Here is a 26946-nt window from a genome sequence, read left to right as displayed (position 1 = left end):
ATATATTTGATAGGTTTTTCCAGTTTTGTGTATACATTTACTTTTTTCCAGAAGGAGAACTTATGGATTGTGATGGAAAATCAGAATCTAGTCCTGAGCGGGAAGCTGTGGATGATGAAACTAAGGGAGTGGAAGGAACAGATGGTGTGAAAAAGAGAAAAAGGAAACCATACAGACCAGGTATAGTGCCTGAGGTAGACGTTTCAATATTATCAACACTTGGTTAATTTAAGAAAAATACAATACTGAAGACTTCAATTAAAATTAAATATTCAGGATTAAGAACTGTCTAAACAAAAATATGTGCACATAAATTAAAGAACTAAACTATTTGAATACGACTTTTTAGCTCTAGAGTTCTTTATTTTGAATATGTGAATACTTCCCAATGAATCATCATTGAATGCCTTATCCCAAATGTTAACCATTCTATTAAATGCTTTACTAGATTGGCTTTTGTTCATACTTGGACTTTGAAGGCCATTTATACAGTTCCTCTGGATGTGTACTTCTGTAACACTTTTAATTTTCAGTATTCACTTTCTAATATCTTTTTTTGAAAAAACTTATTTCAGTGTTTATGCAGGAGTGCCAGTAAGTATACAGTGTGAAGGAGAACAAGACAGAGTTATATTATGGCTCCTAGAATTTATAGTCCAGTTAAAAACCATGACTGATTAAACACTCATTTCTTATCTGCCTCAGGAGTGGAGAGAAAAGTGGTCTTGCTTGTCAGTTTTATTTGCCTTATTGGAAAAAATTATTAAAATTGTCACAATACAGAAGTTGTAGGCTTTTATGTATATATTTAAAAAAATTTTTTTCCGCTTTTCACACGTGTTGAGTAGGCTTTCCTTAGGCAGTTTATTAATGTCAGTTTACCAATGAGGTTTTAAATTGGATTCGTACAATCTTTATGCTTCTTATTGCTTATATTTTATTGGTAAGAGTGATCTAAATCCCTTTTGATATGTAAGGAAGAACTTTCTTACTTCATTCGTATTCTATGAGACCTTAAAAGATAACCTGTCTTTTAAATAGGTCGTATCTATAATAAGGACCTAAGATTAATTGCTTCTAAATCATTTTATGAAAATGATTTCATTTCTTCCTAATCATGAGGCTTATAAGTGTACTTTTTTAGACATTGCAGATTTCTTCCAGGAACTTGTATTTACTGTTTTTTTTCTTTTCCTCTGCCTCCCATGGAAGTCAACCTTCTAATTGAGGGACCCATTAGGTCACGGAGTATATTGCTAGACAGGGATATCATTTCACAAAAGCTTATAGTGTTGACTGTGTACCAGACCTCTATTCTAAGCACTTCACTTATGTTATTTGTCCTTTTAACATATGTATGAGAAGCTGCTTTGCCTTACCCCCATTTTTAACCAGTGAAAGAACTGAGGCATTGAGAAGTATTTAGTGAGTAAGCAGAATTAGATAGTCTGACTCCAGATTCCATGCTCTTAACCACAGGGCTCTATGTGTCCCATGTATAAATGCCCTCATACCTTGGAGTGACAGACACCGTCCCCCTGCAATCATATCAGTCAGAATATTTGTGTCATCTAGGTAGTTTGTGTCTTCTGTCCTCCAGCTAATGTACCAATTAGCCGGTTAACATACAGACACAGTCATCCATCACTTAAGTTCAGGGAAATACATCATTAGGCATTTTCATCCTTGTGTGAACATCATAGAGTGCACTTCCACAGACCTAGATGGTATAGCTTACTACACACTTAGGCTGTATGGTACGCTAAATTCACTTAAAAAAATAAAGTAATTGTGCTACGGTGTTAGAACTACGGTGATGTCTGTATGTGGTGGGAATTTTTCAGCTCCATCATAATCTTATGGGACCACTGCCTTAACATGCAGCCGTTTGTTGACCAACATCATTATGCAGCGCATGACTGTTATTTGATGTATGAGGCACTAATATTTGTCAAATAGATAAGCCAGTGTAATTTAGTGTTTGATATTTACACTGATACTGTTTAGAAGAGAAAGGGCACACAGGTCTTTTTGTATTCTGTTTGATAAGTGATAACAGTGGCTTTGCCTTTTTTTTTTTTTTTGGTTGTTTTTAACTTCTATTTTACCTAAAAATCAGGTTATTGATTTAGATTAGCACAGATTTAATTTTGGAAAATGACTTACTATTCAAGATAAAGCAGTTTTATCCTGTGTACTGTGGAAACGTAGGGAGAAATTATTTATCAGTTTACCCAATTTCTTTCTTGGATAGGTATTGGTGGATTTATGGTGCGGCAAAGAAGTCGAACTGGGCAAGGGAAAACCAAAAGATCTGTGATCAGAAAAGATTCCTCAGGCTCTATTTCTGAGCAGTTACCTTGCAGAGATGATGGTATAGTACTGAGTTAAAAAAAAATTTTTTTTTTTAATGTAACCCCTTGGTCTTGATATTTCTATTGGAAAGAACTATCCTAAATAATGTTACAGTTAATAAGACCCTTATTGCCTCTTATTGTTACTCAATAAGAGTCTTATTGCTTTTTATTGATGAAAGGATTTGAGTGCGTATAGAGTTCATATCTGTAATTCAGCAATCAGGTTTTATAAGGAAATGGTTTAAATCCAATAGACTTTATTCTTTTGAGGTTTTTTGACAAGCTCTTTTTTCCTGTATCAAATTATTAAATATATGTTCTATATTTAAATATAAATGGTTTAGGGACTGAATAACTTAGTTACATAAGGTACTTTCTGGTCATCTCCAAAGCCTTTCTTTGACTGCTTTAGCTACTTATCATATAATTTGAAATTCTCAAGTGACAGTGCACCTCAATTTTTATCTGTCTATCTATGTATCTATGTATCTCTCTCTCTCTCTATCTTAGGGTCTCACTATGTCACCCAGGTTGGCATGCAGTGGCACAATCATGGGTCACTGCAGCCTTGCACTCCTGAGCTCAGGCAATTCTCCTGTCCTCAGCCTCTGATGTAGCTGGAGACCACAGGCACACACCACCATGCCTAGCTAATTTTTTGGCTTTTTGCAAAGACAGGGTCTCACTTTGTTGCCCAGGCTGGCCTAGAACTCCTGTGCTCAAGTGATCCTCCTGCCTCAGCCTCCCAAAGTGCTGGGATTACAAATGTGAGCCCAGCTGATATCTAAAAAAAATTTTGTTTTTGAGACAGTCTCCCTCTGTTGCCCAGGCTGGAGTGCTGTGGTGCCGTCTCAGCTCACTGCAACCTCCGCCTCCCAAGTCCAAGCAATTCTCATGCGTCAGCGTCCCAAGTGGCTGGGATTACAGGCGTGAACCACTGCATCCAGCCAGGAGTTGTTTTTTTTTTTTTTTTTTTTTGCTATTGGTGGTGAGCAGGAGGTGGCAAGTGATGGTTTGTGTGAAGGTGTATTTCTTATTAAACTGACCCTGAGCATGGAGTCCCTGAGGGACTCACCTTTATGCAAGTCACCTCTGGCCTGTCTGCCTTGGAGAGAGGCCTTAAGCTTTGACTTCTATTCCCTATTCCTCACAATGCTCTGAAAATTGGAGTTTGAGGTCGTTGGATTTCAGCAGATTTCGGAGAGCTTTTACTTTTTTGCTTACTTCTGTGGTTCCTTATTTATCTTAATTTTTGTTTTTCATGGATTCCTTATGTTCTGGCTAGGTTACTGGTGCCTTTAAAAAGATTGTTGTAAAAAATGTTTGTCTATTTCTAGTTTTCAGAAGAGTCAATTCACTTACGTAGTCTGGTAGTAGAGTGCCCATATTGATTTTCAGAAGGGATGTGCCATTTGCCCTGCCATTATGAAGCATCTGAGAATATCATTTTCTTGTTTATTTGTCACATTTAAGCTGTGTTCTTGTTTCTTTGCTAGTTTCATAGTCCCCAAATTTATTTCCGTTTCTGATTTCAAGAATGAGTGTTCATTGCATATTTATTAGCATATTCATAGTCATGTTTTCACAATGTGTGTATCCTACAAATAATTAATTTATAATAAATTTCTGAACTTGGAATTGCTGTATTAAAGGACATACTTTTTCTTTAAGGTTTTTGTTGAGTATTCTGAATACACCCTACAAAAAAGTTATACTCACAGAATTTCCCTTAATAGTTTATGAGTTGCCATTTCCTCATACTCATGAGCTTTGGGTATTAATTATTATTATTATTATTTTAGTCTTTAACAAAATATGTTTAAATAAATATGTTTTTGCTTTGTAAAGAAATCTATTATTAAGAAAATAGGAAACATGCTAATACTAAATAGACATGAAATGAAAATTTTATGGCACTTAAAAGTAACAAACTTGATTTGAGATTTTTTGTTCAAAAAGCTTGTTTGTTTATATGAAACTGTGTGTATGTTGGTAAGGTATAAAATTACCTTCAGTGGGTTTGTCTAGAAATTTTAAATGTCACATATTTATAAATGTGACTGTTGTTTCAGGCTGGAGTGAGCAGTTACCAGATACTTTAGTTGATGAATCTGTTTCTGTTACTGAAAGCACTGAAAAAATAAAGAAGAGATACCGAAAAAGGAAAAATAAGCTTGAAGAAACTTTCCCTGCCTATTTACAAGTAATATTTTGCTTTACATTATTTTACATGGTTTGTTAATTGAGGAAATAAAATGTATTGAGTTTTAAAACATAGGTTTGTTGTTTTTGTTGATGTTTTACTTGTTTTGTTTCCATTTAGTCATCATAAATGCCATTTTTACCTTTCAGGAGTCCATAAAAATTAAATTTACTTTTTTGTGTGCTTTGATACTTGTCACAAATTGCTTTTTTAATCCCAGTTGTTCACTTCGAAGCATTCTATAAGATGTAACAAGGACACTTTGGGATAGGAAAAACTCAGTCTTCCAAGCCGTTGATAGCTATGTATACCCCACACCCAAGTTCTGTTGAAATTTCCTTTGCCAATACAAGTTACATTAATTATATTCATTGATTAAAGATAGGCTTTTCAGCCAAAGTTATAGCTTTAATAATTGTTACCACTTTTAGAGGCCTGGAGAACCAAAGATTTAAGCAGTATTCTTTTTGTTTTCCAAAATACACATCAGAAAAATACCTTTCAGTATGAAGAAATTATGTTTGATTGATGTAGACTACAAAAAAATTTTTTTTCTAGTTCATCTTGTAAACATTAAGTCAGAGTTTAAGGCCATGTGATACGGAAACAGCTCAATATTAGAAATTGTACTGAGATTAAACATCTGGCTCTGCATCTAACTAATTGTAAATTCCTAAGCATGTTATTCATCCTCCCTGGCCTCTGTTTCTTCATGTGTTAAAATGGAACTGGAACAGACTGTCATTGAGAGTCCATCCTAATCTCGTTGTAGACAACTATTCATCTGATCTGTTCCTCCTAAGACACTATGGCTTACATAGATAACCCTTCATTGCCTGAGTTGTATTTATTGTTTACATCAAATTTTCCAGTTAGGTATTGCTAGTTTAATTGGTTTTAAAATACATTGCCTTTCAACTAGCATACAAATTCCTCAATTTTCTTTTTTGTAGCTACTAACATCTTAATGGCAGTGTTCATGTTAGTTCAGCCTATAAAGTCAGAGGATTTAAATACCATTCCACTACCAGTTAGCTGTGTGATTTTGTTCTGTTTAACATCTCTTGTGTCTCGGTTTCCTCATTTGTGACATAGTGGTGCCTCTCAGAAATGCTCAGAAGTTCAGTAAGAGTATGTATGTAAAGTGCCTAACCTGTGCCTTACCTTTTGTATAGCCTTCATAGATGTTTTTCCCCTCAATCTCTTATATCCTAGGTTTGCACCTTTGTTTTTTTTAAACAATCGTTTAATTGGTCAGGAAAAAAATCCATTTATAGTTTGGCTTACCTTTTTTTTTTGTTTGTTTGTTTTTTGCATCTTTGTTGTTGTTTTCTGCTGGGATTCCCTTTACCTCCCTTCTTAATAGTCCTTTCTAGGAATATTGTGATGGCAACCTGCCTTTCCTCCTATTGATCCTTCTGTAAAGTGTAATATAAATTTAAGAAGCTTTCTTTAGGTGTTTATGCAAGTATGAAAACTAGCCATTTAATACTTTGGCAAAAGAGTCTTTAAAATTATTAGGTCTAATTTCCCAATTACTGCTGTGATCTTAGTCTCCTGGGCTGTCTTGTTCCCCTGTTGCACATCAGTAACTTTCAGCGTGTGTGTGTGTGTATGTGTGTCTGTATGTGTGATATGAGGGAGGCCTTTTTAATGGTACTGTTTTCTTGGACTTTTAGAGACGATGTGGATGGAGCCACCTCTTTATGTTATCTACAGGGAATGTAAAACCAACTACATTAATAAGGGTGACACAGTTTTTGATAAACACCAGTAAAGTCATGAGTCATTAGACAGAATTCTTGCTGATGATGATCTAAGATTTCTCAGATTTATACTGAAGGCATTAAATAAATGACCTCTAAACTTCTAAAATGCTTTCTGCTGTTCATCATTTTTTCTAATGATAAAAGCATTGCTTATTATAAGAAATGAATCCTCTTCTACCTGGTACTCTAGTTTTGTGAATTTTTAGATTTTTCATAGTGAGACAACTTTTTCATTTAAAATGTGAACATTTCAAATCAGATATATCATTACCTCCACCAGACTTCACACACTCCCAATCTCTTTTCTCAAAAGGTAGTATTGTTAATAATTTGGCATTTGTCCTTCAGAAACTTTTTTATAATTTATTTTTGCAAACTTATAATAGTGTTGATTTGAATTTTCTAATTTTTTTTTGAGACAGAGTCTCACTCTGTCACTCAGGCTGGAATGCAGTGATATGATCTCAGCTCACTGCAACCTCTACCTTCTGGGTTCAAGTGATTCTCGTGCCTCAGCCTTCCAGGTAGCTTGGGATTACAGGCATGTTGGCGCATGCCTGGCTAATTTTTGTGTTTTGTGTAGTCAGAGTTTTGCCGTGTTGCCCAGGCTGGTCTCTAACTCCTGGGCCTAAGTGATCCACCCACCTCGGCCTCCCAAAATGCTGGGATTACAGGCGTGAGCTACCACACCCAACCTGTATTTTATAATTTACTGTGTGTGTAATTCAACTTATTTTCTTTTAGTAATGTATTTTAGGGCTTTTTCTTTGATAACATAGAACTATGTACTTTTTAAAAATTGTTGTATTTTGTAATATAAGTGTCTATAATTTGGATAGTTCTATGCCTGTTGATAGACATTAAGGCCATTTTTACTTTTTGACATTACAAAATATGCTACAGTGAACTTCTTTGTGCATGTTTGGCAAGAATGTGTTAAATGTTGTATTGCAAAATTGTCCTGTATGGAGGATCTTTTTTCCAGATAGACCACATCATAGGATATAGACTAAAGCAGAGTTCCTGGGTTGAAGCAGGGTAAAGGGGTGGAACTGTGCTTCCCTTTTGTCTTTGGTATTGATTTTTGAGAAATTTTGGAGAGATCTTGGAGTTGCAAGGAACCCAGCTTGAAAGTATATTGAAATGGAAAAATGTTAATATGCGTAAATAAATAGAAAACCACAAGCCTTTAGTAGCTGTAAATATTGCACACATAGTATGGCTAAACTGACATAAAACCCTCTTTCAGATTGATGGTGTAAGTAGTCTTATAGTGTAAGTGTGGTTATATGAATCAATAGATTACAAATCTACCTGAAGTAAATATTAAAGCTGTAGATCAAAGTCTTATGCTTTCCTCTGCAAGTAATCTATAAAAATTAATAATATTCGTGAAGCTATTCTGCAGTTTCTAGAAATCTTTGGTATAATTGTGTGGTTTTATTTCCATAATTTTGTCTCTAGTAAAGCTACCAAAAACATCTTATTTTTAAAATAAGGAGAATCTATATAAAATAATTGACAGGATATTTCTATTTTTTTATACTTCTGTATTCAGTTTCTGTATTGTTAAATATAAACCTTTTCTGTTATTTCTGCTTCCTTGTCAAAAACCATGACAGAATAATCTATTGTCTTTTTAGAATTTTCTAACTAACCATTTTTGTATGTGCTTATCTTCATCTAGGAAGCTTTCTTTGGAAAAGATCTTTTAGATACAAGTAGACAAAGCAAGATAAGTTTAGATAATCTATCAGAAGATGCAGCTCAGCTTTCATATAAAACAAACATGAACACAGGTTTCTTGGATCCTTCCTTACATCCACTACTTAGTTCATCCTCGGCTCCAACAAAATCTGGAACTCACGGTATGTAGAATTATTCACAGATACTTTCTTTATATCATATAACATACATCTTCCTTTCAGTTAAATCTTTTTGAAATGTTTTTGTTTGGCCTCATATGCATTTTAAAAATCAACTGCATTGAAGTATAACTTACATTCAGTAAGTGGAACTATTTTAAGTAGACAGGTGTATAAGATGTAGCAAATTAATTTACCTGTGTAACTAGTACCAACATCAAGAGTTGTGAAGGAAAACGTTTGGTTTACACTTTGCTGAGGGCAATGTGAGGGGTTATAATTTGGCCAACAGTGACTTTTTGACTAAAAATCTAAGATAGATTTTTGTTAATCATACAGCTTAAATTCAAAACAGAGAAACCAAAATGGATGTGGGGCTACTTGGGAACTTGCTGGCATACTGTGTTACTACAGTGAAGTCTTTTGCCCTAGGTCATGGTTTCTTACTACTGACAGTTTGCACCAGTAATTCTTTGTTGTGGGAGGGAGCCTTTCTGGTGTATAGAAGGATGTTTAACAGCATCTTTGGCCTCATGATGATCAAAAATATCTCCAGATATTGCCAAATATCTTTTGGTGGGCAAAACCACCCCCGGTTGAGAACCATTATCCTAAATGCAGTGCCTATAGGAACTATTAACAATCAGAGAAAGGTATGAGAACTTGGTATATTTACAGAGTTACAGCAATGTCAGCAAGGCTCTAGGAGTTTAACTCATTGGGTAGGTAAGTGTCATGATCAGTGTTTCTCCCACTTCTCCCCTATGGTTCTGTCGATTGTAAATCATTGTTCTTCTGGTAAGCTTCCTTTTTTACCATTAATTGCATTTGTTACTCAGTTAATTTTATAAACTCATTTTGAAAAATAATTTTAAAGCAATCTTCCACTGAAAAATAACTTTTGATATTAAGTAGTTAATGCTTCATTAACTTGGCATTATCCTGAATTGAAATACTGACAGCTATTTTTGATTTTGACTTTTTGAAATAATTAGAAGCAATTTTACCCGGTGTTGGACACATGTGAATGTCCAGTCTCCCTCACTGTTGGTAGTGAGGTCATGCTTCTTGTTTGTTCAATCTTATATATTTTTTAACTCCTACTTTAATTCTGTTGTTTTAAGTATTGACCTGCTCTTGTCCTCATCAGTATGTTGTTAAAAATAATGTATAATGAAAGACCTGTGGGTCCTTCAAAGGATATTTTACGATAAAGTATATCGGATAACTCTCATAACTAGCCACTTGAAGACTTAAATAGGAGCTCTTTGCACTTGAGTTTTAAAAGGAAAAGGATTGAAATTGGACAGAGAACATATAGGAAAGATATTGATACAAGTTTTTTTTTTCTTTATTTGATTATTTTTTTCCACAAAGATACTGAAGAGAGAACAGTTTTACAATAAGGCCAAAACTTGGAGGACTAGAAAAATATGCCCATTTCAAAACCTAGATTAATTGTTCTTTGCAATTGAACCACTCTTTTCACTTTATAATGGAAAATTAATGACTAAAGGCTTTTTTTTTAACATGTCATTCATTATAGCCTATTATATCAATTTTAATGATTTATTCAGATATAAAATCCTTTAGGTAGGGGCAAACTTGTAAAACAGTCTTTAAAAAATTAGTTATAATTGTATAGTAGAATTCCATTACTTTAAAACAAAAAACTGCTATATGACTCCTAAAAAAATTATCCAGATTTTTTTTCTTTCAACTGCAGTGTTGTCATTATTGAAATAATTTTCTCTAAAAAGTTCGTGGATATTTGGGCACACAAAACTTAATGTGATATGTTACATATGAATTACATTTTGAAAACTATATAATGGGACCAAGACTGTTTGACAGAAGTATTTGACCTGGAATATTACATTTATGCCCTCCTCCCCCTTTTAAGTAAAAATAAACTTGAGATGGATTAAAAATTTCAGTTTCTCTTTACTGAATGACTAATATAATTATTAAAGCTAGCCTAAACAAGAGTTCCAATAGCTTCTTGGTTAAGCCCCAAACCCTTAGAATCCTCCTTGACTTTTCTTGCCCTTTCATTCATCCACGTTTGTCTCTGCCTTCAAAATACGTCCCAAAGCCAACCACTTGTCTCAACTTTCCTTAGAACCCTGGTGCTGTCATCACCTCACCTCTCAGACTGCACCAGTGCCCTTTTCTAATCTTGCCAGCCCCTCTCTAATTCCCACCCCTCATCTGCTCTACATATAGCAGCTAGTATGTTCCCTTTAAAATATTAGTCATCTCTTATCTTTCAGCCTCCCAGCAACTTCTCATTACACTTCAGAATAAAACCCAGTCTTCCCCATGATCTCTAAAATCTCACATAATCTTGCCCTAGCTGCCTCTTTTTTATCCCTACCACAGTTTTTCTTACTGTTAAAACTCTGGCCTCTCTTGTTGGCAAACCCGGCTTGCCCCAGGGGCTTTATGTCTGCTTTGCCTTAGTTTGGAGGGTTATCTCCATCTTTGTGCATATAACTTACTCCCTCATTTAGTTTTATGCTCAGTCATGTCCTAAAGGTCTTCATAGACCACTCTGTCTAATACAACATCCCCGCAGCTTATTTTTAATCCTTTTTCCTTGTTTTTTCTTTAAATAGCACTTACAGTGATGTCATTTATTTACTAACTCCCCCCGAGAAAGTAAGCCCTCTGAGGGCAGGCACTTTGTTTCAGTCATTGCTGAGTGGGCAATGCCTGATACTTGATCCATAGACACAGTTCTGTGGGTAGTGAAATACTTTTTTAAATAAATGAGTGAGTAATCAGTATGAACAGCAAAGCTGCAAGTAGTTACTAGATGGTACCTGGCTTGTGCTCCATATGGAATTTCTAAAGAGTGATAGGTTTGTCTTTCATATTTTAACTTTTCCTACTGTGTTTTAATTTCTCAATGTCACTTTTAGACATGCCACTTTCTTAATGAAAATTTTTTTTTTTTTTGCTTTGTTTCTTATAGCATTTATTCTGTTTCACTTTTATTGCTTACAGGTCTTTAAATTTTGTCTCAATATAAATTAGTCAAAAGACAAAGTAGTCTGAATTTTTAGTAAATTTTTGTAATTCAAAACATTATCTCCTTTGCTATGAAAAATTTTTACTGTAAAATTAAGAGTCTCAGGTTTTTATTCTAGCACTTGCCTCACTCAGTATCTGCTGTACTCTAGGTTTTTAGCAAATGGCTTAATATCTGAGAAAATACTGAAATTTTAAAAACCATATTTACTATATTTAGGTCCTGCTGATGACCCATTAGCTGATATTTCTGAAGTTTTAAACACAGATGATGACATTCTTGGAATAATTTCAGATGATCTAGCAAAATCAGTTGATCATTCAGGTATATATGAATACTGTTTGCCCTTTTTCTGGTTTCTGATGTGAGCGAGAGGTGTGTGGTGTGTGGAACAAGTTTAGCCTTTTGTCTGTTTCCCAGTAACTTTGTTTTTGTTTTTGGCTTTGTTAAAGAACTCAGCATTTTCTTTGATCTACCTCAGCTTTCCTGCTTTAGGAGGGGTATAGCAAGTTAGTTAATTTCTGTTGTCTTTCTAATTGCATCACTATAGCAAGTTAGTTAATTTCTGTTGTCTTTCTAATTGCATCACTATAGCAAGTTAGTTAATTTCTGTTGTCTTTCTAATTGCATCACTATAGCAAGTTAGTTAATTTCTGTTGGTTTTCTAATTGCATCACGTTTAAGGCACGTTGCCTTAAAGTCTTGCTGTATCTTTTTTCTTCTTTTGTTTGTATTTTCCCTCACTTCCCGCTCCTGTGGTAATCATCCATTTTATTTGGTTTGGGTCTTATAGGTCTTGATTTATGCACTTTCCAGGTTGAGAGCTCACCTTTTCCATTTGGTAAGAAACTGAGCAATGGATGACGGCTGACTAGAAGTAGTCTTCTTTTTTTATAGTGATTTCAGCTGAAACAACCTGTAGGTGCATGCTGTTTATCAGTAGTGCTAATTTGTCACTAATCCATACTTTGCTTTTCCCTTTTTGTGTGTGGCTAAAGTATAGTATAGCTGTACTGTACTTTGGGTGACTTTCTCAGTAGTTTTTCTTTAATGAATAATTTTATTTTTGTTAATATGTGATTTATAATATTACCTAAATGTTGTAGAGCTAGTTCCTAATATAAGATCAAATAAGAACAGACAAAATTTTTACTTTTTAATAGTAATAATATTGAGAAAGTATGAAAAAAAGTAGATGATGAACCACTTTTACATGTGACTCTTACAAATGTGAGCTACAGCATGTTACAATTTTATAAAATGTAATGTACATAATCAGAATGTGCCTATAGAATACTTCAAAAATATTACCTATAATTGAAGTTATTTACAAAGGATAATATTAAACACTGAGAATTTTAGGGCTTTTCATTAATTTACATGAAATGTATTCCTTTTTACATACTGTGCATAATAATTGATCTGTACATTTGATAACACTATTTTCCAAATTAAAGCAATTATTTGCATATCGATTTCTCTTGAGCTTTTTTTTTTTTTTTTTTTTGGCAGGAGTTGGCAAGTTAAAATCAAATGTATTCTTTTATTCCTCAGGAAATGTTTTTACTTAAAATAGAACTTTACATGGCACCGAATACAAACATATTGTGCCTGATTTTTACTGAGCAACTCTCCAAATTGATATGAGAATTCTGATTCAGAATTACAGACTTTATTTCTCTATTTTAATCATATTGTTATATATTAAGTACAGGTAAATAGTGCTATACATTTTTGTGTGAGTATTCTGAATGTACCTTTAAATTTATTTTCCTTACTTTTGTAGATATTGGTCCTGTCACTGATGATCCTTCCTCTTTGCCTCAGCCAAGTGTCAATCAGAGTTCACGGCCATTAAGTGAAGAACAGCTAGATGGGATCCTCAGTCCTGAACTAGACAAAATGGTCACAGATGGTAAAATATTTGCCCTACATCTAGGCTTTCTAAAAGACCTGAGTAAATATGATTTTTAAAGATTTTTGCATGGTTATAATTTAACTTCTAATTATTTCTGTCAGTTAAATACTATTTTGTATCAGTATATTGAATTAGTAGCTGTTAATGTTTCTATTTTTTTTTTTAAATTTATTCTAGGAGCAATTCTTGGAAAATTATATAAAATTCCAGGTAAATGTGTTTTGATTTTCTAGTTTATGAAAATGGCATTCCCCATACCATGAGCATACTAGTCTTTTAATCTTGTTGCTATTATTGTTTTATCTCCTAGAGCTTGGCGGAAAAGATGTTGAAGACTTATTTACAGCTGTACTTAGTCCTGCGAACACTCAGCCAACTCCATTGCCACAGCCTCCCCCACCAACACAGCTGTTGCCAATACACAATCAGGGTATGTTATGACTTTATAATTCTATATTATATTCACACAAGTGTGTATATATGTGGGTACATATACACACACAAGCAAGTTTTGCCCTGTTCTTTAGTAGCCACATATACAAACTGATAGGGAGAAAAACCCTTTTGTAATGATAGAAAAATACTGACTTCACACAGCGGTCTCCCTGAAATTCTTTGTAATTCTGTAATTATCCTTATGTCCAGAATTCTTTTGCTCATTCACTGGCAGTGGGGAGGATGTAACAGTGCCTGCCCTCTTCCCTCCCTGCAAGTCCCATTCCCAGCTCACTCCACTCGAGTCATTTCCCACATAGGCACTTCTGTGTGTGTGTGGAACTGTCTCCGCTCACCTGGCTGCCTGTATTCATTGATCTCCCCTTGGTTTCACTGTCATCTCTCAGAGTTTAGCTGGTCACCACCCCACCCCCACGTTTTTCATTTGTAGCATATGGCACAAATATAATACCTGTTGGGGTAATTATGTCTTCCCTTTAGATTGTGAGCTCTTTAAAGACTAGAGTTGTCCATGTGCTTGCTTTTATGCCCTGCCACAGAGTATGTGTTCAGTACATACTTTCATAGTAAATCAGTGACCTTTCTATCCCTGTAGACACTATGAAATTTTGTGAATGTTTGCCTATTTTGTTCATTTTTCTTCTGCCTACTTACAACTAGCTACCAATTTCTCCCCTTTTGTGTAGAGCTGAGATTTGATAGCCTAGGATTAAGGTCTGTATGAGTAGTTAGGGAAATTGGTACAGGTACGGGAATCTCCTATAGGAAGGAGTTTATGGAGTTGCATGGTGGCATGTATATAACTCTATCTATATGTATTTTTGTTTTGTTTTGAGACAGGGTCTCGCTCTGTCACCCAGGCTGACATGCAGTGGTGTGAACACAACTCACGTCAGCTGCGATCTCCTGGGCTCAAGCGATCCTACTGTCCTCAGCCTCCCATGTAGCTGTGACCACAGACACACGCCATCATGCCTGGCTAATTGTTTGATTTTTTGCAGAGGTGGGGGTCTCACTTTGTTGCCCAGGCCAGTCTAGAACGCCTGGGTTCAAGTGATCCTCCCACCTCAGCCTCCCAAAGTGCTGAGATTACAGGCGTGGACTTCTGTGCCCAGCTAGTATATATTTCTGATGATTTGAGCATAGGAACATTTCTCTATATCCTATTGTCACTGCCTCATGACTATATCCTGAATTGAATAACATGAGGATATCTTATCCTTTTCTTGTATAAGTGCCAAAGTGTGTGAATAATTTGTAACCTTTACTAACAACTTTGTATATACATGAAAATTCCATAATGCACATAATGGAAATATTTGAGTTTTTACCAGTTTAGCCTCTAAACATAAATTTACCTTGATTTTTGCTAGGCTAAACATGTGATTTACATTTGGGTAATATACTCATCATAACTACTTGCCTTAATTGTTCCCATATGCTTTTTTTTTTTTCTTTTTTTTCTGAGACAGAGTCTCATGCCTTCGCCCAGGCTGGAGTGCAGTGGCGTGATCTCGGCTCACTGCAACCTCTGCCCTCCGAGTTCAGCGATTCTTCTGCCTCAGCCTCCTGAGTAGCTGGGATTACAGGTGCCTGCCACTGCGCCTGGCTAATTTTTTGTATTTTTAGTAGAGATGGGGTTTCACCATCTTGGTCAGGCTGGTCTTAAACTCCTGACCTTGTGATCCATCTGCCTCGGCCTCCCAAAGTGCTGGGATTACAGGCGTGAGCCACCGCGCCCAGCCCCCATATGCTGTTTTAACGATTAAGAACTATTCAGTATTTCTCTATTCAACATATAAAAATGACCTGTCTTTATGTTTTCTGAACTGAAAGTGCATATTTTAAAAATCAAAGATGTATTTCTTTATAAAAAACATCTTACAATCATTATGAAACTCACTTCATTGTGCAGTCTCATTTTTAAAAGGTCTTGAGAGGATGACTTCTTTTTCTTTTCTTTTTTTTTTTTTTGCAAGGTGTTAATGTGTAATACAGGGTGACTCAGGTTGCCTACCCTTAGGAGTTTGTAATTCTAATACTGTGGACTTTCAGGTATACAACTAATGTGTATTATAGTGCAGTATAATTCAAGTACAGCCTTATGAATCACTAAGATTTCATTGTTCTTGTTTGAAAGAATAGTAGTTCTAATGTAAGGGCAAAGCATGATGAAGTTACATATAGGGTGACACATAGTTATTCAAGAATGGCAACTTTAACGTTTCCAGAGCAAAGGGAGTGGGCATTGTTTAAGGAAGCAAAACTAGAAGTGGACATTGGTGCTGATTGTAAAGGGCTCTGAGAAATAGGCAGAGGCAGCTGGCCTTTTCCCTAGAGGCTTCCAAGAGCCTTTGAAGACCTTACACCAGTGGTGTGATCTGATCACTTATGTGTTTCGCTAAGGTAGCTCTGGTGTCAATATTGGGAATACATTTGGGACAAGAAGAATTGTACTAATGAGGTTATTGTGGTGGAGACTAAGTTAAAAAGTAGGTTCCATGTAAAGATACTTCAATGCTGATTGAAAGGAAGGAATAGATACAAGAGAAAATGACATCAGAACAAGTAGGACTGTGCTACTGAATGGATATAAGGTGTGAGGAAAGGGGGAAATTAAAGTGAATTAGACTATGTATAAACCAGGGGCCCAGAGGATAATCATGAAACATGAAACAAAGGAAGACTTAGTGTGTGTGCTGGTAGAAGGTAGTGGAGGTACAATGAATTTAGTTTTAGACCTCTTTTAGGTTGGTAGAAATGGGACATATACACTATTCTTGACTTACAGGCAGTTGCAGTTAGTCAAGGAGATGGATGAAAATGTAGGAATTATCTGTGTAATTGTGCTAATTGCAGATGTGGGAAGGATGAGATTTATTAGGAGAACATACTGCCAGTAGAGTATAGAATCTCGAGGAATGCTTTTTAATTAAATGTAATTAAGTATATGCTTAACTCATCTGATTTATATTAGGTGTACAATTAACATGTTTCTTATCTTCCTTTTAAAGGTTAGGTGAAAGTAAAAAAAGTAGTGAGAGATTTGAGACATTGAGTGAGAGGTATAGGATCTTGGAAATGAATGATCATTAGAGACAGGTTGTATAGTTAAGTAAGATGACTACTTGAAAAACATTGTTTCATTGGACCATGGGAAGGTTGTTGCTAATCTTCAGTGGAGTAACTTCAGTAGAATTGATGAGAAAGGGGAGGCAAAGTGTAATATGTTATGTAATATGTAATATGCTTTATTAACTGATGGTAATAAAGTTCAGAAAGTAGAGAATAGAATTTTCAAGATTGAGATAGAGTAACTTGAAATACCTTTATGTAAAAGTTGTGAAGTAACTTGAACTTTTATAAACTAATATGACTAGTTTGGGTAGATATGGTGGACTTGGAAAAAAAAAAAGACCACTTCTTGAATAAAATAAGAAGAAATACTTTGCTTTTACTTGTTTGTCCTTGAACAAATTATTTAATTTCTGTGGGTTCTCTGCTTAAATGGAGCTGAACATAATAACCTATTTCAATGGGTTTTCGTGAAGCTGTAAAGCTTTTAAGACAGTGCTTAGCATAGCATAAAGTACTTAACAAATAATAGCTAATATTACTATTGGGAAAAGTTTCAACATGGTAATATTGTAGATTATTGCAAGATTATTATTGTAATATCAGTAGATGGCACTGATACCTAGCTACAGTATGGATCACATTCTCCTTGTCAATAAACTCTTGTTTCTCCTAATTACATGAAAGACATTTGATATTGTTTATTAAAATTCCACATTCCTTAACGCAGCAGTCCCCAGCCTTTTTCGCACCAGGGACCAGTTTCAAGGAAGACAATTTTTTCACAAACCCAGGTTGGTGGGTTGGGGAATGGTTTTGCGATGAAACTGTTCCACCTCAGATCATGAGGCATTAGATTCTCATAGGAACATGCTCGCATGCACACTTCACAATAGGGTTTGCGCTCCTATGAGAATCTCATACCGCCACTGATCTGACAGGAGGTGGAGCTCAGGCAGTAATGGTCACTTGCCCGCTATTCACCTACTGTGCGGCTGGGTTCCTAACAGGCCATGGACTGGTACCAGTCTGTGGCCCCAGAGTTGGGGACCCCTGCTTTAATGGAACCTGCTTTTCACTGAAGTTGAAAATAGATGTAGCATTCTAGTTTGAAAAAAGCAGAAATCTTGCGCTTTAATCCTTGGAGTAAATGTAAGTGTCGTGAGATATTTGTCATTGTGAAAACCTGATCCAGTGGACCCAGCTGTGGCATTTAGTAGGGTAAGCCTGTTTGTGGAAGTCAGAGAGTTCTAGGAAGTCTTTGAGACAAAATATTTTAAACTTGTCAGTGATCATCCTTAGTATCTGCACATACACACTGGAGCTATGTAAGCTTTAGTGTTGTAACATTCAAATGATGTGGTTTAAGTGAAAGACCATTATACATTGTAAAATGTACGTGTATAAGACTTTTTTTAAAATCTAATGGAATGACATTAGATAAAAAAAAACCAGGTGATCAGGTTAGGAATTCTCTAGTTATACCAAGTATTAGTCAACTCTGTATTGCTATTTGTGTAATTAATTGGTGATGTGGATCTCCTGTAATAGTATGGCTCTAAGTGTTGCAACAATTAACAGAGGCCTTGTGTATTTCCACAAATCACCAACTTTAGTTGGGAGGGCTTTTTGAAGGTACACAAAGTTTTTGTTGTTGTTCTTTCTTTTTTCTGGAAACTGCTCCAGTATGGACAGTTGGCTTATTTCCAAATAGTTTAGACAAGTAGACTTTCACAATAAGGATTGGAGTTACATGCTTAAAGGAGTGTTGTAAAGAAACATAAGATGGTCCTTTTATTTGCCTAATGTCTATTCAGAAAGAAAACGATAAGGTATTTGATGTTTGTGAATAAGCTCGAATGAGAATTCAGATGTGTTTGGGGGCTGAACTGTAAGTTATAAAAATTAGGCCAAAACCAGAGTGTATATATTTTTAGCAATAATCATCTGATTGATAATGATAGATATATTGCTTACTCAAAACTAATTTAGAGAAAGAATCATAGGTGGGGTGGACACAGTGGCTCACACCTGTAATCCCAGCACTTTGGGAGGCTGAGGCGGGTGGATCACTTGAGGCAGGAGTTTGAGATCAGCTTGGCCAAAATGGTGAAACCCCACTTCCACTAAAAATACAAAAATTAGCTGGGCATGGTGGCAAGTGCCTGTGATTCCAACTACTCAGGAGGCTGAGGCAGAATTGCTTGAACCTGGGAGGCGGAGGTGTCAGTGAGCTGAGATCTTGCCACTGCACTCCAGCCTGGGCGACAGAGTGAGACTCCATCTCAAAAAAAAAAAAAAAAGGAAAGAATCATAGATTTTTTTTTTTTTTTTTGGTATTAAGAGGAACAGGAATAAAATATAAGAAACATCTGTTTGTAAATTTTTAATGAAGAGAAAGAATATTTGATAAAACTTACTAGCATTTGCTGTGATTCATTAGTGTTTTTTAGGAGTTAATATGTGTCGAATAGTTACTGCATACCAGGAACTATGTTTAGAGCTGTACATACATTATCTCAATTAACCCAAATAACAGAATACCTACGGTTTACAGAAATAGAAATTGATTCTGCTTCTAACAGGTAAAATTGAGGTTCACACCTCGGGGTTTTGGACTCCAGAACACTTGCTATTTCTAGTATACAATAATCAAATAATCACAGCTGTAGAGATCATATTTCAAAATCTTATAGCCAAAAGTCACTCTTTAAGTATTATATAATATAATACTGAAAAAAATCCTACTTTTAAATTGCATTAAAGGTTTTGATTTAGAAGTATAAGCATCTCTTCTATACTTGGGGCTTTGGTTCCAGGACCCCCAGGTATAACCAAAATCTGAGAATACATAAGTCAAATGTTGGCCCTATGGAACTTGGCATACAAGAAAAGTTGGTCCTCTCTATGCATGGGTTTCACTGTGTTTTCCATCCACATTCAGTTGAAAAAAATTTGTGTTTATGTGGACCCATGTAGTTGAAAACCATGTTGTTCAAAGGTCAGCTTTACTTCAACTCCTTGTTATTTATGAATATTATGCAAACGGAATTTTTTTTTCTCTTAAGATGTTTTTTCACGGATGCCTCTCATGAATGGCCTTATTGGACCCAGTCCTCATCTCCCACATAATTCTTTGCCACCTGGAAGCGGACTAGGAACTTTCTCTGCAATTGCACAATCCCCTTACCCTGATGCCAGGTACAAGCCTTATTTTCTATGGAAACTTAAATTGCACTAATTTCTGTTTGATTTATATATAAATCAGTCTGCTTAAATGATTGTGTATGATATTATTGTATGTTGCATTTATTGTGGCTTTTGCTATAAATATGTTACTTTTAACTATTTTGTAATAGGTTTTAATGAAAGCTATACTTGAACATATATTAAAAAGTTATTTTATGTTTATAAAGTAAAGATATTTATTTTTTCCCAGGGATAAAAATTCAGCCTTTAATCCAATGGCAAGTGATCCTAACAACTCTTGGACATCATCAGCTCCCACTGTGGAGGGAGAAAATGACACAATGTCGAATGCCCAGAGAAGCACGCTTAAGTGGGAGAAAGAGGAGGCTCTGGGTGAAATGGCAACAGTTGCCCCAGTTCTCTACACCAATATTAATTTCCCCAACTTAAAGGAAGAATTCCCTGGTAAGCCATGAATATATTATTTCTCTCTTTTACCAACATTTTCCCATGTGCAATACCTTTTTTTTAACTGCAATAGAAAGGTAGCTTAACTAATTTTCGTCTATGATGACCCACAACATAAAGATTCCCTAGATGTCTAGAAACATCTTGCATTTTACTTTGTCCTAGACCCTGCATCCATCCTCATATTTCCCAAAAATTAGTTTCAATTAGTGAAATGGTCAGTTTTTCAGCTCCTAGCAGTACTTATTAATATGCAGAAATCAGTGTTGTGTGATTCTTTAAAAAATTTCTAGAACCCAAACTATCATTTAATCAAAAATACTGCTAGGCTAAATCAGTGAATCCTAAATAGTGTTTTTATGAAATGAATTCAATATTGTCTTCCCTTCTTCCCCTCTCACTTTCCCTGACTGTCCAGCTATTACCACTGCCTCTTGAAAAACACAGATGATAATAGTACAGTTTGTGAAAATTCTGATTAACCAGTAAATGAGAAATTTGGATTAATGAAATGTCAGTTATTGAATATATGCAAGCAATGCAGTTTTATTATTTTGAGTTGGTGTCAGACAAACCAGGATTGAAAAAGTTATTCAAACTCAGTTTTGCAGTAGTTTCCCAGCTATCTATCAGTACACAAACTCTTAAATTACTAGAGGGGTACCTGGAAGTGACTTTTCATTTGGATGACCCCTGTTTTAAGGTACCTTTTTGGATTGGCGTCTTCATGGTACTTTATTCATTATGTATTGTAATAAATGAAATGCTTTTTATCTAACAATAGAAATCAGTGGTTTGATGCAGGGAGACCTGTGAAGGCAGTGTCCCATTCTTCAGCCACTTTCTTTCCATGCTTACATTTGCTGTTTATGAACATACATGGGTATGTTGTCATTTTGTGTCAGCACAAATTGTCCTTACAGCAGAGCTGTAACTTTTTTAAAAGTAATTTTCTTTAATAATTTTACTTTGTGACTCAAGAACCTCATGAAATACTGTGTTAAAGCTGTTGGTCTGTGAACTGATTTTTCATTTTCATTGGCTTTTTGGAAGCTTGCTTTCTTTTTGTAATGTGGAATAAATAATTTCTGTATTTATCATTAACTGTTGATCTTACCCAGGCTTCTTCATTTTGTATACCATGATGACACTGAATTTCATATAAATGGTTTGAACTCATTACTTTTCCATGTGTTTGTTGTCCACAAATGCTAGTGAGATGCTTATTTATGACTTTGTTTACTTCTGGTAGGTCAAATTGATAGATTTCTGTATAGCACAGATGTTTTGCAAACTTGCACTTTGGTTCTGGTGGTATCTTACCACCAGAGGGAATTTATTATTTTTGGCTTACATTTTTGCTACTTTGTCCGTTGAATCTAAAAACTTCCCAGCTTTACAAGCTAGGTTGTTAATAAGGCAACACTTCATTTAGAAAACATTTGTTTGGCCTACACTGTGCCAGGATCTTTGTTCTTTGTAAAAAACTTAATATAGGTCTATGACCTCATGAGAATACGGCCTGAATAAGATTAACTGTCAGCAGTTCATCAACATTCTTTATTACAACACATCATTAGCATGGCTCTGAGAAAGTGTTATACTCTGTTCTTTTGTTGCAGATTGGACTACTAGAGTGAAGCAAATTGCCAAATTGTGGAGAAAAGCAAGCTCACAAGAAAGAGCACCATATGTGGTATTTTAAGAAACTCCTATCTTTTAAATATTTAAATACAGTGCTTGAACCTTATTTGTATTAGGTTAATAAAAAAACAAATTTCCATTTCAGAAAATGCTTGTTAGTACCTGTACAACAAGCAACTTTATTTTTACAGTGATTTTCTAACTCCTTATGTCTTAATAGAGAGTGTGACATTTTTATAAGCAAGTTAACAGAACCAAAATGTTGAAGATTGAAAATCAGCTATTTTAGGGGGGAAGGAGTAATTCATTTCACTTTAAAATTGTTTTATCTCTTCAGCAGAGGTGCAGTTGGCAGTCTGTATCCATGAGTTCTATATCTGTGGATTCAACCAACCATGGATCAAAAATATTTTGGAAAAACATCTATACTGAACTTGTACAGACTCTTTTCCTTGTCATGGTTTTTAAAACAATATAACAATGATTTACATAGCATTTATATTGTGTTAAGTATTACAAGTAATCTAAAGATGACTTAAAGTATACAGGAGGGGCCAGGCACAGTGGCCCACACCTGTAATCCCAGCAGTTTGAGAGGCCAAGGTGGGCAGATGGCTTGAGCCCAGGAGTTCAAGACCAGCCTGGGCAACAGAGCCAAAACCTCATCTCTATAAAAAATGAAAAAATTAGTTGGGTATGATGGCGCATGCCTGTAGTCTCAGCTACTTGAGAGACTTGAGGGATTGAGGCTTCAGTGAGCCAAAATTGTACCACTGCATTCCAGCCTAGGTGACAGAGCAAGACCCTGCTAGGTCAAAAAATAAAAAGGGAGAAAGTATACAGGAGGATATGTGTAGGTTATATGCAAATACTGTGACATTTTCTATAAGGGACTTGAGCATCTGTGGATTTTGGTATCTGCAGGGAATCCTGGAACCAATACCCCATGGATACAGAGGGACAACTGTACTAAATTTGGAGACTGGATTAGCATGCCTCAGTGTCTTCCACAGTCACCTCTTTTCTTGTTAGGTTTCATAGAGAATCTTTGTACATCTTGAAAGAGAAATATTTAGACATCTTTAAAGAGTTTTTGACACATGATCTTTGCCATGAACTATTAGGTAATTTTATAAGATTCGCAGTTCATATGGTAAATTATTTTCTCACAAAGAGCCAAATTAAGATTGTCAGCTGGAACCAAATCCTTGCTTTCATTTTAAAGCATATTAAATCTGTATTATTGTTGGAAAATATATATAGTTATTTTCCAGCTTGTTCCCCAGTGCACATATTTTCAGTTACAGTGATTATTTTGGATAGAGCATATATGTGTGTATATGCTCTATCACATATATATAGATGTGTTGATATGCTGTGTTTTATCTTGGCTTGAGTTAGGTAATGACAGAATTTTTTAAATTTTTAAGTGATTTCTTTAATGATACGTTTCAAATATCCAGATTTTTTTTTTTTTTAAAGACTGATTGGATATTTTTCCTTTTTTCTAAATTTTTTTTTTTTTTTTTTTTTGAGATGGAGCTTCACAGTTGTTGCCCAGGCTGGAGTGCAATGGTGTGATCTCGGCTCACTGCAACCTCTGCCTTCCAGATTCAAGCGATTCTCCTGCCTCAGCCTCCCAAGTAGCTGGGATTACAGGCATGTGCCACCATGCCTGGCTGAGTTTTCTTTTTCTTTTTCTTTTTTTTTTTTTGAGACAGAGTTTTGCTCTTGTTGCCCAGGCTGGAGTGCAACGGTGCGATCTTGGCTCACCACAACCTCCGCCTCCCGGGTTCAAGTGATTCTCCTGCCTCAGCCTCCTGAGTAGCTGGGATTACAGGCATGTGCCACCACACCTGGCTAATTTTGTATTTTTAGTAGAGATGGGGTGTCTCCATGTTGGTCAGGCTGGTGTCAAACTCCCGACCTCAGGTGATCCGCCCACCTCAGCCTTCCAAAGTACTGGGATTACAGGTGTGAGCCACTGCGGCCGGCCTAATTTTGTATTTTTAGTAGAGGTGGGGTTTCACCATGTTGGTCAGGCTGATCTCGAACACCTGACCTCAGGTGATCCACCTGCCTTGGCCTCCCGAAGTGCTGGGATTACGAGCATGAGCCACCATGCCTGGCCCCAGCCCCTTCTTTCTAAATTGAAGGAGACATAATTTCTAAGGATGTGTTAAGAAAACTAGGAACTAAAATATTAAATCACACCTAGGATCTTTAAGCTTAATTCAAATACATAGAAATATATCCTCAACTGATAGGTACTGTGCACTGTAAAGAGAGAAGATGAGTTAGTGTCCAGATCCTTTTTTGGGAGGTGCCGTAAGTATTTCAGCTATTTTACCTGACTTTTTTTTCTTTTATTTGAGAAAGTTCATGATAGTTTTATTTTATTCCTTAAAACATTTAACATAATCTGGGAAATTTTTTTTCTTCTTTTGTCAAAGCAAAAAGCCAGAGATAACAGAGCTGCTTTACGTATTAATAAAGTACAGATGTCAAACGATTCCATGAAAAGGCAGCAGCAGCAAGATAGCATTGATCCCAGCTCTCGTGTGGATTCGGAGCTTTTCAAAGATCCTTTAAAGCAAAGAGAATCAGAACATGAACAGGAATGGAAATTTAGACAGGTATGGAATTTTTGGATAATCTACTTTTTGAAGTTGCATTTTTGTTTTGAGAAGGGAGGTCTTTGCATTATTATTTTTGAATATAGTTCTTAGACCATGAAAATTTGATTTAGGATAGACTTGTTTCTCTTTTCAGTAAAATATATTTAAATTGATTTGAGAAGTTTATCGAAATATTATAAACAATATACTGCCCTAGGCACAAATGGAACATACCATGATGAGTAATTTCTCTTCTTCAGGAATTCATAATCTAATATGGGAGCAATCCGGTAGCTGCTGACATCAAACAAATTAACTTTCTGTTGCTTTTTCCCCCCATGATGGTAGTTTTCTTCCTTAACCTAAATATGATTGCTTTTTCTTTTCTATTTTAATAGCAAATGCGTCAGAAAAGTAAGCAGCAAGCTAAAATTGAAGCCACACAGAAACTTGAACAGGTGAAAAATGAGCAGCAGCAGCAGCAACAACAGCAGTTTGGTTCTCAGCATCTTCTGGTGCAGTCTGGTTCAGATACACCAAGTAGTGGGATACAGAGTCCCTTGACACCTCAGCCTGGTAATGGAAATATGTCTCCTGCACAGTCATTCCATAAAGAACTGTTTACAAAACAGCCACCCAGTACCCCTACGTCTACATCTTCAGATGATGTGTTTGTAAAACCACAAGCTCCACCTCCTCCTCCAGCCCCATCCCGGATTCCTATCCAGGATAGTCTTTCTCAGGCTCAGACTTCTCAGCCACCTTCACCACAAGTGTTTTCACCTGGATCCTCTAACTCACGACCACCATCTCCAGTGGATCCATATGCAAAAATGGTTGGTACCCCTCGACCACCTCCTGTGGGCCATAGTTTTTCCAGAAGAAATTCTGCTGCACCAGTGGAAAACTGTACACCTTTATCATCGGTATCTAGGCCCCTTCAAATGAATGAGACAACAGCAAATAGGCCATCCCCAGTCAGAGATTTATGTTCTTCCTCCACGACAAATAATGACCCCTATGCAAAACCTCCAGACACACCTAGGCCTGTGATGACAGATCAATTTCCCAAATCCTTGGGCCTATCCCGGTCTCCTGTAGTTTCAGAACAAACTGCAAAAGGCCCTGTAGCAGCTGGAACCAATGATCACTTTACTAAACCATCTCCTAGGGCAGATGTGTTTCAAAGACAAAGGATACCTGACCCATATGCACGACCCTTGTTGACACCTGCACCTCTTGATAGTGGTCCTGGACCTTTTAAGACTCCAATGCAACCTCCTCCATCCTCTCAGGATCCTTATGGATCAGTGTCACAGGCATCAAGGCGATTGTCTGTTGACCCTTATGAAAGGCCTGCTTTGACACCAAGACCTATAGATAATTTTTCTCATAATCAGTCAAATGATCCATATAGTCAGCCTCCCCTAACCCCACATCCAGCAATGAATGAATCTTTTGCCCATCCTTCAAGGGCTTTTTCCCAGCCTGGAACCATATCAAGGCCAACATCTCAGGACCCATACTCCCAATCCCCAGGAACTCCACGACCTGTTGTAGATTCTTATTCCCAATCTTCAGGAACAGCTAGGTCCAATACAGACCCTTACTCTCAACCTCCTGGAACTCCCCGGCCTACTACTGTTGACCCATATAGTCAGCAGCCCCCAACCCCAAGACCATCCACACAAACTGACTTGTTTGTTACACCTGTAACTAATCAGAGGCATTCTGATCCGTATGCTCATCCTCCTGGAACACCAAGACCTGGAATTTCTGTCCCTTACTCTCAGCCACCAGCAACACCAAGGCCAAGGATTTCAGAGGGTTTTACTAGGTCCTCAATGACAAGACCAGTCCTCATGCCAAATCAGGATCCTTTCCTGCAAGCAGCACAAAACCGAGGACCAGCTTTACCTGGCCCGTTGGTAAGGCCACCTGATACATGTTCCCAGACACCTAGGCCCCCTGGACCTGGTCTTTCAGACACATTTAGCCGTGTTTCCCCATCTGCTGCCCGTGATCCCTATGATCAGCCTCCAATGACTCCAAGATCTCAGTCTGACTCTTTTGGAACAAGTCAAACTGCCCATGATGTTGCTGATCAGCCAAGGCCTGGATCAGAGGGGAGCTTCTGTGCATCTTCAAACTCTCCAATGCACTCCCAAGGCCAGCAGTTCTCTGGTGTCTCCCAACTTCCTGGACCTGTGCCAACTTCAGGAGTAACTGATACACAGAATACTGTAAATATGGCCCAAGCAGATACAGAGAAATTGAGACAGGTAAACACATTGTATGTTCTCAGTTTTAAATGTATTATTTGAGGAAGCTGTTCATTTCATCAAACTGA

General features: G+C 36.4%; 1 protein-coding gene across 21 annotated transcripts in view; it reads left to right on the top strand.

Annotated features, from left to right (window-relative positions):
- KMT2C (lysine methyltransferase 2C) overlaps positions 1-26946 on the top strand; it is a 303468-nt gene that overhangs the window by 231074 nt on the left and 45448 nt on the right. For 15 of the 21 annotated variants that reach the window (XM_054495266.1, XM_063668010.1, XM_063668006.1 and 12 more), the window contains 14 exons: positions 52-180; positions 2255-2374; positions 4430-4560; positions 8017-8197; positions 11448-11552; positions 12022-12069; positions 13015-13143; positions 13324-13356; positions 13457-13576; positions 19746-19878; positions 20117-20331; positions 21957-22030; positions 24432-24614; positions 24995-26878. In XM_054495266.1, the coding sequence (XP_054351241.1) occupies positions 52-180; positions 2255-2374; positions 4430-4560; positions 8017-8197; positions 11448-11552; positions 12022-12069; positions 13015-13143; positions 13324-13356; positions 13457-13576; positions 19746-19878; positions 20117-20331; positions 21957-22030; positions 24432-24614; positions 24995-26878 (3485 nt within the window). The remainder of the gene's footprint in view (positions 1-51; positions 181-2254; positions 2375-4429; positions 4561-8016; positions 8198-11447; positions 11553-12021; positions 12070-13014; positions 13144-13323; positions 13357-13456; positions 13577-19745; positions 19879-20116; positions 20332-21956; positions 22031-24431; positions 24615-24994; positions 26879-26946) is intronic. The other 6 variants (XM_063668021.1, XM_054495269.2, XM_054495267.2 and 3 more) reach the window with 3 other exon arrangements.

The sequence above is a fragment of the Pongo pygmaeus genome, chromosome 6, assembly GCF_028885625.2.
Source record: "Pongo pygmaeus isolate AG05252 chromosome 6, NHGRI_mPonPyg2-v2.0_pri, whole genome shotgun sequence".
Taxonomy (NCBI): Eukaryota; Metazoa; Chordata; class Mammalia; order Primates; family Hominidae; genus Pongo; species Pongo pygmaeus.
The sequence above is the reverse complement of the archived record's forward strand: the minus strand, read 5'-3'. Positions and strand labels throughout refer to the sequence as shown.